The sequence below is a fragment of the Meleagris gallopavo genome, chromosome 5 (genome assembly GCF_000146605.3).
Source record: "Meleagris gallopavo isolate NT-WF06-2002-E0010 breed Aviagen turkey brand Nicholas breeding stock chromosome 5, Turkey_5.1, whole genome shotgun sequence".
Taxonomy (NCBI): Eukaryota; Metazoa; Chordata; class Aves; order Galliformes; family Phasianidae; genus Meleagris; species Meleagris gallopavo.
The window spans coordinates 49,894,690-49,906,673 of record NC_015015.2 but is presented as its reverse complement, the minus strand read 5'-3'; the positions used below and the strand labels follow the sequence as shown (position 1 = coordinate 49,906,673).

Below are 11,984 nucleotides of genomic sequence, written 5' to 3'. Positions count from 1 at the left end.
AAAAAAAAAAAAAAAGGAAAGGACAGAAAAAAAGGCTGCTGAAGAGGACTTTATTGCCACGTATAACAAGCGATAGTAAAGGTCAACATTAATCTTATAGAAATTAGTGAAAAATAAGTGAATTAACGTTTTCTGAGCAATGTACGCCAGAACGTTTCTTTGCACATCTTCTGGGGGTCTCACCTGTAGTTCCTAAGTTCCTTTTTAACTTGTTTTTTGTACAGAAGGGCTCACAGCCTGCACATGCATGGAGCATGCCTGTCTCTATCAACTCTGCAGGCTGAGCTGGGCGCACAGCTGAGCGGGCTGCCTCTGCATTTCTAAGGATAAGAACATACCAGGCCACAGAATGGAGAGCAGCTCCTTGCTGCATGCTAGGACTGTCTGAGCACAGCTCCCTGATAACCATCAGATGAAGCTGTAGCTCATTATGAGGGGGAAACCCCCAGTACTATTAAGTTCAACATTCGCTGCCTGAAATGCTGCTTGCGGTGGAGGAACAGCAGAGATGGGCTCCGGAATGATGAATGCCTGGGCAGACCAATGGAGAGCAGGGTGTGCAGGAAGATGTAAGGGACAGTCAATCAGGTAAGCTTATGGAAGAAAGCCTGAAAGCAAGTCTGAAACTTTCAGTTCTCTGCTAGACCGAAATCATCTCTGATGTTGATTAAATCTCTTAAGTACCTGAAAAAATGTTTTCAGGGGAGTGGAAGCCTCTAATTGCAGCAGCCTGAGGAGAAAGGCAGAGAGAGGCTTTTGCTCACAGCAGTCCCAGAAGCTGTGGAGGAAAAGAGAGTGAAGAGGATCTCCATATTCCTCTTGCAACCCTGCCAGCCCCAGGGCAGGGCTGAGGCCCACAGCTGGGATTCAGGGAGACAGGGATGTGGCAGTGGGGTCTGACGTCAGGAAGAAAAGATCAGTAAGCCATTAATTACAATTGCTGTTACAAAAAAGGCCTCTCAGAAAACAGAACAAAATAGAGGAAGCAGAGGCAGTCTAACAGGAAACTCAGTGGGAAACCCTCAAGGAAACTGTAGAAAAAAGTAAACTTTAGTAAAGAAGTGTTAGCAAATCGGAGAAGTTGCTTAGCAGCCACTTCAGAACACAATAATTACTGTTTACAAAGACTTGCTGTTGTCATTGAGAGGTCCCAGAATGAAGGAATGAACAAACCAAAAGCTGAGCAAGTGAGCTACACTCAAACACTTTGGCCTCAGAATGTCACTGCAAAGTGGAAACCACTCTGGACAAAGTCAAGAACATTCAGAACTATTACAAACACAGGGCAATTCAGCTTCATCACTGTAAGCAGCAAACTGCACTTAGAAACTAAATACCTAATTAGCACCTTTTCTGAAAGAGCAGTTCGACTCACAGTACCACAGGTCAACAGCATGAAGTAGTCTCTTTCTGTGATATTAGAGCAATCCAAATACACAGAAGTATCTTCAATTTTTGCAGCAGCCATTTACTGATCAAATTAAAAATGTATTCTGAGGACTGTGACCAGAGAACAAAATACAACAGAATTGCTACAGAATTCAGATACAGCTCTGAACATAAGATACTGGCCATTCATTAAGTTGATTATAATCAAGAACACCATGAAGGACTTTCTCTAACTCCAGATCTCCATAGCCAAGCCAACTGCATCTGCATTTCCTTCACACACTGTAAGTGTACTTCATAGAGTCAAGCATATATGTATATATATATATACACACACCATATGCAGCAGAAAAATCACAGGAATGCTGCGTATCAATGACATATCATTTTTGGAAGAAATGATTATGCACTAATTTGCAGTTTCAGCATGTAGTTATGATGATGACAGGAGAGCTAAGATACTAGGAACAGTGATAATCCAATTACGCTGCCTCATTTTGTGCCTCCCTGTCACACCATTATCAAGCAAACTGAGTTACAGGAGCTGTTGGGCAAATTATACCAAAAAGCTGCTTGGGTTTCAGAGGGCTGAGAAGGACAAGAGCCAGAACAGTTCTAGACCTGAGAAAGAATGTGAGCAGCTAAATGACACTTTGGGTTCCCTCCTGCCACCTACAGTAAGGATTTCATCTTTCCAAGGAACACAAAGCTCTGTTCTTCCAGTGATTTCCTATTTCAGTGCTTATACAAAACAATCCTTCTGTTTTTGGGTGCATCATCAACATTTAATTTTTATTTTATTTTATTTTAAAAGAAAACCTGTAAAAAATTAAAGTACAAAGCATGGGTTGTCCCATCCTGAGCATATCTGGGAGTGCTATTCTTATTCAGTATTTCCACATCTCTCATAGCTGCAGATTTTTTGTAAGACAGGAGGCATTATAAGCTTGGCCCCAGTTTGTACACAGGCATATTTATTTCTTCTCTCTCAGAACTAGCCCTCAAAATTTATGTTAAATTAGGAGCATCTTACTTAGAATGTCACTGATTTTCTGCATTTCCGTTGTATATAATTTTATGCAATCTAAAAAAAAATGAAAAAGAAAAGTTTGGTTTGGTTTTATTGCTTCTACTTAATTTTGCGACTTGAATAGTGTCTCAGTTCTATACAGACTTCTTCCTATCTAAAACAAAACCAAAAAGCAAAAGTTTATCAATTGCAGAGCATGACAAGCCTTCAGTATTGCTGCATGCCCCAATATGTCTGATCATGGCCTGTTTCTGCAAAGATGCCAATGTTACTGCAGTACAAGAAGAGATTCTGCCATTTTTAATAGATAGGATGTTAACATTGAGATCTGTTTTGCATTTCAAAACAAAGCTATGGACCAGATTCCCAGCATCAACAAAGTGATTCTAAAGAGCAGATTAACACCTCTCACTTCCTCAAAATAAAGCAAATGATGAAACCATGAAAGATTTAACAAGATCACTTATGCTGCATCCATGTGCATCTCCACTTCATACATGAGTTCCTGTGTACAGTTCTGGTGGGTACTCCTTTCCCTCTCAAACATCACCAGTGCCAACAGAGCACATTATTTCTATCTCCTTCCCAAAATTATGAGTCTAAACACAAGGAAATTGAGGAGGCAGGGCAGAAAATTCAGTGTTTGTGGCTTTACGGGAAAGTCAGTTTGTTTGATGATAGATAAGTAGTAATGGCAAAAATGTGCTTCTAGTAACAGAGAACTGTATGGAGAAAACAGATGAGCTCTTTAAGGGCAGTAACCCAGAGAGTATCAAATAGCAAGCAGCTTTGTTGTTCTGAACTCCAAGTGGATACAGAATCATAGAATGGCCTCGATTGAAAAGGAGCACAATGATCATCTAGTTTCAACCCCCTTGCAATGTGCAGGGTCACCAACCACCAGACCAGGCTGTCCAGAGCCACATCCAGCCTGGCCCTGAATGCCTCCAGGGATGGGGCATCCACAACCTCCTTGGGCAACCTGTTCCAATGAAATCCAATGACACAGTGACATGGGGACAAATTCAGACTGGTACAAACTGCACCTTAACGTACATTATGTAAGGATAGAAGAGACATAGGAAAATAGTTCAGATTAGGTGAAGGGAAGATGTTATAAACAGACTGTTCTATCTCAGCCATGTGAAAATGCTGTTTTTATATTAACCTTATCACCATTAATAAAAGTTTAAAATATCTCCAAACCTCAAAGCAAAATATTAGCTTTGAACAAGAAATCACACCATACAGATGCATACGTGCCACGGTCCCTGAAATGCTGCAACAAACAGTGTCAGAAGCACTTTCTGTTTACAGGCCCCTTGTTCTCTTTGTGGACGCCCCACTCATGTCAGCCAGCCAGACAGGTTCTGCACATGGTGCAGCGCTAAGCAAGGGGCCAACTTATTTGCAGAGGAATTCTCTAAGCCACTCCTCTCGTCTTGATGGATGGATACAATGCAAAGGAAGGGCCCGCTTCTGTCCTATCACCTGCAGTGCCCTATGAAGCACGTATTAGAACTCAGTGGTAAAACTCCTATTATCCAGTCTCCCCAGCGTAAATTACAACAACTGAAAAACTTCAGCTTGTATTTGTTCATTCTGGAATTATTTAAAGGACAGGGTTCGGTCCCTACAATAATGCATACTTACCCAGACCTTATAGATTTGAGGACGATATGCAGTCCTCAAATTGAGACTTGCCCTGGCAAGTCTCGATTTCCAGACAATTCCTGATACAGAGGCTGGTAGTGAGGGATTTTTTTGTTTGTATTTCAGAGGAAAAGAAGAAATGAAGTAAAAACAACCCGTAATGTTAGGAAATTAATAAAAGCCTTCTCACAATTTTAAACTCAAAACCTTGAAGGGAAAACACAAAATCAGCTATCTGTTTCTTTTAGAAATATGTGTCCTTAGCGTTAAGGCATCTTATCTATTAACAGCAACTGTATGTAAAACTGCTGTAATAGAGGATTATATTCGCTTAAAATTAAATACAGAGGTGGTGAGCATTTGCTGTTTTGGAGTGAAATGCATTTGAAGTGCATTTGATTTACACGTTTTGAGAAAGACACTTGTTAAAGCTGTTCCCATTGAAGTAACAAAAGGATTTTATTTTAATAAAAATTATGCACTATGTGCAACTTTGTTTTCAAATAGAGATGCTATTCAAAAATCTATTTCCTTCTCAATCTTTGAGACTGAAATTGCTTGGAAAAAACTGTGTGCTTTCTTCTTGGTCATTTATCCTCACAATCTTCCTTTATTTTGGAGCCCTCTTGACTTATTGGTGTTGCAGCACAGAGTTGATTATAAATTTCATCACTTCTCTTGTTTCATCATTATTAGTTTCGCACAGGAAGAGTCACATGTCATGTGCCAGGGCACAGGGAAGGTAACTTCCGTTGAAAGCTGTTCTCCATTCTGAGAGTCTCCTCTGGAAAATCCTTCCCTTCCATCTCAATTTTAGGGCCCCACCTTCCCTAAAATCACATTTACCTGCAAAGTATTGTTCCAGTGTTCTCCAAGTCCTGGCTTGAAAGATGTGCTCCTGTTTCTCTTAATAAATTGATCACCTGTATGTGCCTTTAAGAAAGAAACAGAAAAGAAAAAGAAACAATTTAATGACAGATTCTGAGAAATTTCTGAAACAAATTTCCTTCCCTTTTCCACGGAAACTCTGCCGAGTCGTGGACAAGGCCAGCCTCTAAGATACTGTCCTGGGTAGAAAATAACATGACAGATTAAAAAAAAATTGCAGAATACATTTTCACGAGTGGCCTAATGAAAGGTTTAGAACTTAGTTCCAAAGGGAGGTGATTGTGCTCCTCTGCTAAACAAATAATCTAGGTCACAAACCTAAAAGCATACTGTTTTCTCCAGAAGAGCGAGATGGCATCAGCAGATCAGGAACAATTTCCTATTTCCTCTTTCAAATAAATTGCTAGACCATTCTTGAAGAATTAGGCATAGCAGTGTTAAAGGAAATATTTGAAGTTTCTCAAGCCACTGCCTAAACTCATCTGTATTAATTCAAAATAACAAATAAGTTCACCTGTGTTTTTAGCTACATCGCTTGCATTTTCTTGGAGGTAGCCACAGGCCTTCCCATTTTAGAACTGAATTAAACTGCTTACTTAATTCCACTGCTTCTCTTTAAGAAACTGCATCTTGAATGAGAAGTTACTTTAATGTAATCCAGATTGAGTCTATGTAATCTTCTATATTCCATGTAAGGTCTGCCTTTATAAATTAAAAACTAAACACTGTAGTGACAATGTGGGAATCATTTTGCTTTTCCAAACATGAGTTATTTGCCCTATCAGATGTATTTTTTCAAAATGTACTTAATTTCTATATATATATATAATAATATATATGTATTATAAATATATATATATATAAAATAAATATATATATATATTTGTTTCATGGCAAAGCATTGCTGGAACAGCAAGCACCACAAGTTGGTTATCTGAAATATTTTCTCAGGAGGGTCCCTTATAACACAGCTAGTCACCCACAAGCATCTCCTTGAGAAAGCAAATAATGGCACTTGATCCTATTTTTCAGCCTGCAGTGGAGAATGAATTCTACATTTATGAATTCTTAGACCAGTAATTATCTGAAAAGTGTTAAATTTGATATTGTGACTATGAAGAGCAAGAAAGCATAGACCACCACTCACATTCCCATCACTCAATGTGAAAACTGTGCAGGGCTAAGCTGTGCAGCAGCTTGTTCCTATTTGCGTTCAAATGGCATCTACATTCTCAAAAACTTAAGCCCTATCCAGCCCTATCACTTCTTACATTTACCCACAAGAGCATTATTCAGACTTCAAGAGGCTGGCTGTGCATTTGCTGATAAGTCTTATGCACAAGAGAGGTATTTGTCTTTAGATGTTGTTTCTGCTCTTCTATGGCTTTGCTAAAGCCTCCGAAGGACCAGTGGTTTAACTGATGTCAAGAGCAATAAAATTCCTGGCAACGGTTCAGATGCGACTCCCTTTCTAAGATGACAGCAAACAACCAAGAGCAGTACAACTGCTGGATAACCAAAGTATAAGATTAAGAAAAGACCAATGTCTCCATCTTAACCTGCAGTGCAGAGCTGCTTGTCCAGTCCAGCTTCATCTAATAAGCAAAACCATGAGCATGCATGGTACCTGCGAACTGCTCCTGTCTGCCTTTTCTTAGCTCCATCTGTTACCTAACAGTGGCTCTGGCTCAGACACAGCCTATACAAACGGTGCTATTTCATGTTACTGAAATTAGCTTTTTGATACTGCCACTGACATTTGTTTGCTCTTCAATGGAAAACGTAACAGACCAAAAGTGTTCCTAGTGTCTTCCCTGCTCTTACTCTATTACTGATGATAACATTGAAGATTTTAATATAGTAATAAAAATGTAAATAGTGTTTTAATGACTGAAGATCAAAATAAAGGATTTAGGGTGGTCTTCAAATACCCATTCCCATGCTCAAAGTTTAAGATCCAGATAAAGACACCATAACTTCTGGCTCTGACTTTGCAGCCACCACGATGCTGCGCAGTACGTATGATCCTAGGCTTTGACTTGGCAGACACTTACAGAAGGGAATCGACTTCAAAAGGCATGAATCACACATGTGAAACGAACACACATGTAAGAGTTTGCAAGGTTGGGGCCCTAGGGTATACACCTTCCACCAACTCTCTTTAAAGAAATGCAGGTGTAATGTATATCCAAACTTGACAGGCTTCATTCTTTTTAATGCTTGCTTCCCTAGCAACTGCAATGGTTATGGCAGGATGAGCTTAGTTTCACTTCTTCAGTTTTCTACAGAGTATCAGTGGGAATTTTATGCTCAAGTATTGTAAGGACAAACTTCAGAATACTTTTCTAAACTTTAGTGTTTAAATTCTCGCTCTGCCTTCGATTTCCTGAAGTAATGTAAATGGAACCTTGCAAAATATCAAGTATTTAAATTTTTATTTACGTGGGAGGTAATTTTACTGCCTCTAATCTGATGTTCTCACAGCAGTACACCAGAAACTCCCTGTTTTCAACCTCTTTCCACTGTGCTATACGTAAATGGAAGTGCTTTTACTACATAAAATATACAGTTTTTATTCAAGGCATTTTCCTGCTTAGAAAAGTTTCTGTTATTAAGAAAATATTATCCTATTGTTTTGAAAATGAATTATCCCTGGAGGGTACTCTAAGAAGTTAAAGGAATGCTACTAATTTTGATATGTCAAGCAACTGGCCTAAATTAACAGTGGTCTGTTTAACTTCATGCATAAAGTGAATGAGACTACATGTAAATTGCAGTTACAAATGAAAAACCGGAAATGCAGTACTTTATTTCTCATTTAGAACTGGACTTCACATTTTACCATCTACAGAAATAGAGAGTCATTTAAAGTAAAAAAAAAAAAAAAGAAAAAACAAACTTAAGAGACTACCATTGATATAGAACAAATTGCTGATCTATATGTGACAGTACTATGTTAAGATGCTTTTAAGAAGAGACATAACTCCTAATCATCTTTACACGTTACGAAATGGAAAAGTGAAATCAGTCATCATTACACAGATTTACATGTTAGGTTAAAAGGCAAGCTGCTGAACAACGTGATATACAAAACTGAAGGAAAGCTGCTTTTAAGATGAGCGGATTCTGTACTGCAATTATATTTCAATTAAGCAAATATTAATTCTCAGAAAATGGGATTAAGCTGATGCAATATTCAGTAAAATTGAGAAAGTTACAATATGAAACATTATAAAGCATTGACTGCTCATTAAAATTGGTTTTCCCCCTTCCCTTTCCGCACACAGTGCATTGCATCAGGATAATCTTCACTTTCAGCACGCAACCATTTAATAAACAGAATTTAAATATTTCTGTAGCTCAAATCTTTTTAGTGGGTATCTAATTACACACGCATAAAGCTGTCTGATCTTTACCCATCTTCTTGCATGCTTATCAGTGCAAAACGTAGTGTGAGTACACAGCAGATCATAAACACAAAATTATGAAATTAGTTCCAAGTCAACTCTTCCTCTCATTACAACAGTTGAAACAAAAAGAGAAACTGAAAATGGTTGTGGTTCAGTTTCCTTTTACAGTTCCCAATATCAAAATGTGTGTGCAGTTTTAAAGGGCTTAAGAGTCATAGCAGGAGTCTTAATATAGGAGTGGCAGTGCTGAAGAATCCAAACAACAAGCTCATGTGAAATTCCTCAGGCGGTAGTTGGGTGCGGTAAAAAAAAAAGTAGGTGCCTGATTTGCAGGAACATCTAATGGTATCAAACGCTTTAGCATTTTCTCACATTGGACTAGAGCCACCTCTATTCAGCTATGAGGTTATTTGTTTGATTTGCTGTTGGGCTTGTTTTTGCTATAAGACTTCAAGGGTTTGCCACTGAAGAGCTCATATATTCATAAGACAAAGCAACAACTTATAAATCCATAGGGGATCATGCAGCAGGTATGGCAGTAGCACAGTAGGGCCAAACAGGACTTAAAATCTCACGTTAATAAGACCTGTTGAGTTTTCTTGCATTTGGTGGTTGAGACGGGCAAAAAAGTTACTTCTGTAGCCAATGTAAAAACATGGCTGTCAGACCTGCTGGGGAGCAGTCTCCAGCCTGAAAGACCAGGTGAACTTGTCAACGTGAGAAAGTGGTAGGAATATCTGGGGACAGACATCCATGAAGACCATTACAGTTCTACCACTCCAAGCTCCTTTATGTAAAATAGCTTCTCTCCTGCCATCATACAGACTGAATATGAGATAAGGAGCTGAAAGTGGATCAAAGAAACAAGAGATTAGGGCATGCAGCTTCTAACACGTTGGAAGACCAGTGGCTCTATGAATCCCCAGGCTATAAAAAACTACTATTTTAAAATTAAACATCTCCTAACTGATAACTTTTAGACACTATGTCACGGCTGTCCCTTAAGAGTATGAAACATGGAAAAGACCAGTACATCACTTGTCCATGACTATCATTCAAGAACTGCTGACATTCAGAACAACAGGAAGAGGAAATCCACAAAGCAGGCAGAGCCACACAGACATCTCATATTACGAGTGGGTGGAAGAGAAAAAAAAAATAAAAAAATAAAAAAAAAAGTCACCCAGCAAGAGACTCAAGCAAGCATAGGTGGAAGGGAAAGACTAAAACATGACAACCTACCAGTATATTTTGTGCCAACTGAAACAGTGTGGTCTTGATGAGAAAGGGGAGGGCAGAAAGAAAACAAACTGCCCTGGGTTCTGCGTTCACAATTCTGACAGTCAAAATGAGTATTCAGTTTGGCTCTGTTTTATAAAGAAGCCTCATAGTAGAAAGTGGAGACCTGAAATTACGGACAAAGCCTTGGCAAGAAGGCAGCAATAAGTCACCTTATGCTAAAATTCTACATGCGTACAAAGTTTTTTTCTTTAATTTTCTGTTATTTCAAAAATAGTTTTAATTTAGGCTAGTCATATCCTTTGAAACAAAGCTGTTTTGTGTTATTTTCACTGCTGTCATTTACGTGTGATCGCTGAGACAACACAAGGCCAAAAAATAGGGATGGACTTTAACATTCAAATTGATGTAATGTTTATAAGCTTAACATGAAGTGGTATAGAAATTGTTACCTGAACTTGATCGCGTTCATCAGTGGGGTAGATCCATATCTGTCTCTAGCGTAAACAGTTGCACCAGATGTTAACAAATACTCAACTAATGGTAAATGCCCTTCAGAGGCTGCAACATGAAGTGGAGTTCGGCCATCATAGTCTTCACAGCTTAGGTTTCCACCCTACAAAAGGACAGGTCTTTCGCATGCTAAAAAGATAATGGCTGCACATAAAATTGTTGGTACAGCAAACCACAGCAAGTTGTACCACCAAAATATTAAGCTTACAAGTTTATCTCATAGTGATATTTCTAGCACCAGTACAGGTATTTATTTCATTCTCCGTATTCATTCCAGCCCCCTTAGACAGGCTTTTTACTGCTCTACATCACACAGCAGCTTTGTGCCTAGAGTCTGCTAATTTTATTTGTCTTCATTTATTGTTATTTTCAAGACACATCTATCCTTTTTCTAGACGCATTATCAAAGCCTCAAGAGTAGAGTTAGAACAAGGAAAATTAGAAACAAAGAGGTGTAGAAAATGATACAGGGTAATAGGTATTTCTTTTTTCAAGTATAATCCAAGCTAGAGCTATGGGGAGAGCCAAAATCCTGATTTAACACTGCACTGTGTTTCGCTTAAATATAATTTCCAAGTTCTTTTTTTTTTAAATCATGACAGATTTACATCCAAAAGCTGGATACTATGAATATGCATAGAGTTAAATGAAAGAAAGCAGCACAAATCATTTTAAAGCGTTCCAAAGTTAGCAGATAAGAACTTGCATATTAATCTACCTGTTTTTTTGCAGTTCAAAAGAAAATGAAAGCAGCTGAGAACTAGATAGAGGAAAGAACATACCAGTTTTGAAGGCAAAGTCTGAAGTGCCTAGAAACTAGTTCTATTAGTCAAAGCACCTTGATTTTAAGACTTATATCGTTGCTTCCCAGAGAGCATTAGCTTCCTCCTGTCATGTACAGCTCTACTTGAATACTTTTTCACAAACTGAATTTCACATTACCATTTCTGCTATGGCTCTCAGTGCGTCTATGTCACCCAGTTTAGCTGCAGCACAAGCCAAAGGTGGAATTAATGCATCTCTTACAGCTTCTAATTCCTGAGAAACAAATAAAAATAAACATTTAATATCAACCTCGCCTGTAATGTGATTAAAATCTAAGCCATAAAAACTCTGCCCTTATGCTTTCATATAAAGTTTTCAAATTAGTCATCTGGATATTTTAAAATGGTAGCATTTTGTTCTTGGAAGGAAAGAAGTCTCAGGTTTACTTTACATTTTGTATCTCTCCCATCCATGATTTATATTCCTCCCTAGCAACACTACAATTACCTGGTATCTATATATACCATTTAAAGTGCACATACTAATTACCAGCTCTGCCCAGCCACAGTTACACATCAGTACAGTAAGAGAAACAGGGCTGGTAGGAGTTAGAGGAGATCATTATCATTTATTCTCGTCAAGAATGAATCAACTTTAGTCATGTGAGTCCTCAGATTTTTATGTAATCTGTACTTCCAAACCTCCCATTTCTCATACTAAAGACGTACCATAAATTCAGTAGTCATGTAGCTATTAAAAATCTCATCTTCCCTCAAACCATGTCAGAAGGAAAGCAAACGCTTGTATCTAAGAACCAGCACTATAGTTTCTGATTTTCCAATTGAGACTAATATTAAAAACCACAAATTATACTTGTGTAACGCTTCCTCAGTATCATCCTTCTATGACTGCATGCACAATTAAGCTGTTTTACCCCTCATTATTTGGCTTGCTCCAAACTGTCAATACATTTGACCACAAAAACACACAGCACTTTTTCATATCACTGATACCCTGAATTACAGCGACTGTCTGAGGCTTGTTATTGTAGCCAGGCAGCCAAGAAAATAAAGTCAAGACGATGCTACAAAGAAGGA

General features: G+C 38.4%; 1 protein-coding gene across 1 annotated transcript in view; it reads right to left on the bottom strand.

The window, feature by feature from the left end:
* The window catches only part of ASPG (asparaginase), a gene marked incomplete at its 5' end in the record, with an annotated part of 39,990 nt that overhangs the window by 3,281 nt on the left and 24,725 nt on the right, over nucleotides 1–11,984 (bottom strand). Inside the window, 3 exons of the mRNA XM_031553788.1 lie at nucleotides 4,919–5,005; nucleotides 10,062–10,225; nucleotides 11,065–11,160. Coding sequence (XP_031409648.1) covers nucleotides 4,919–5,005; nucleotides 10,062–10,225; nucleotides 11,065–11,160 — 347 coding nt within the window. The remainder of the gene's footprint in view (nucleotides 1–4,918; nucleotides 5,006–10,061; nucleotides 10,226–11,064; nucleotides 11,161–11,984) is intronic.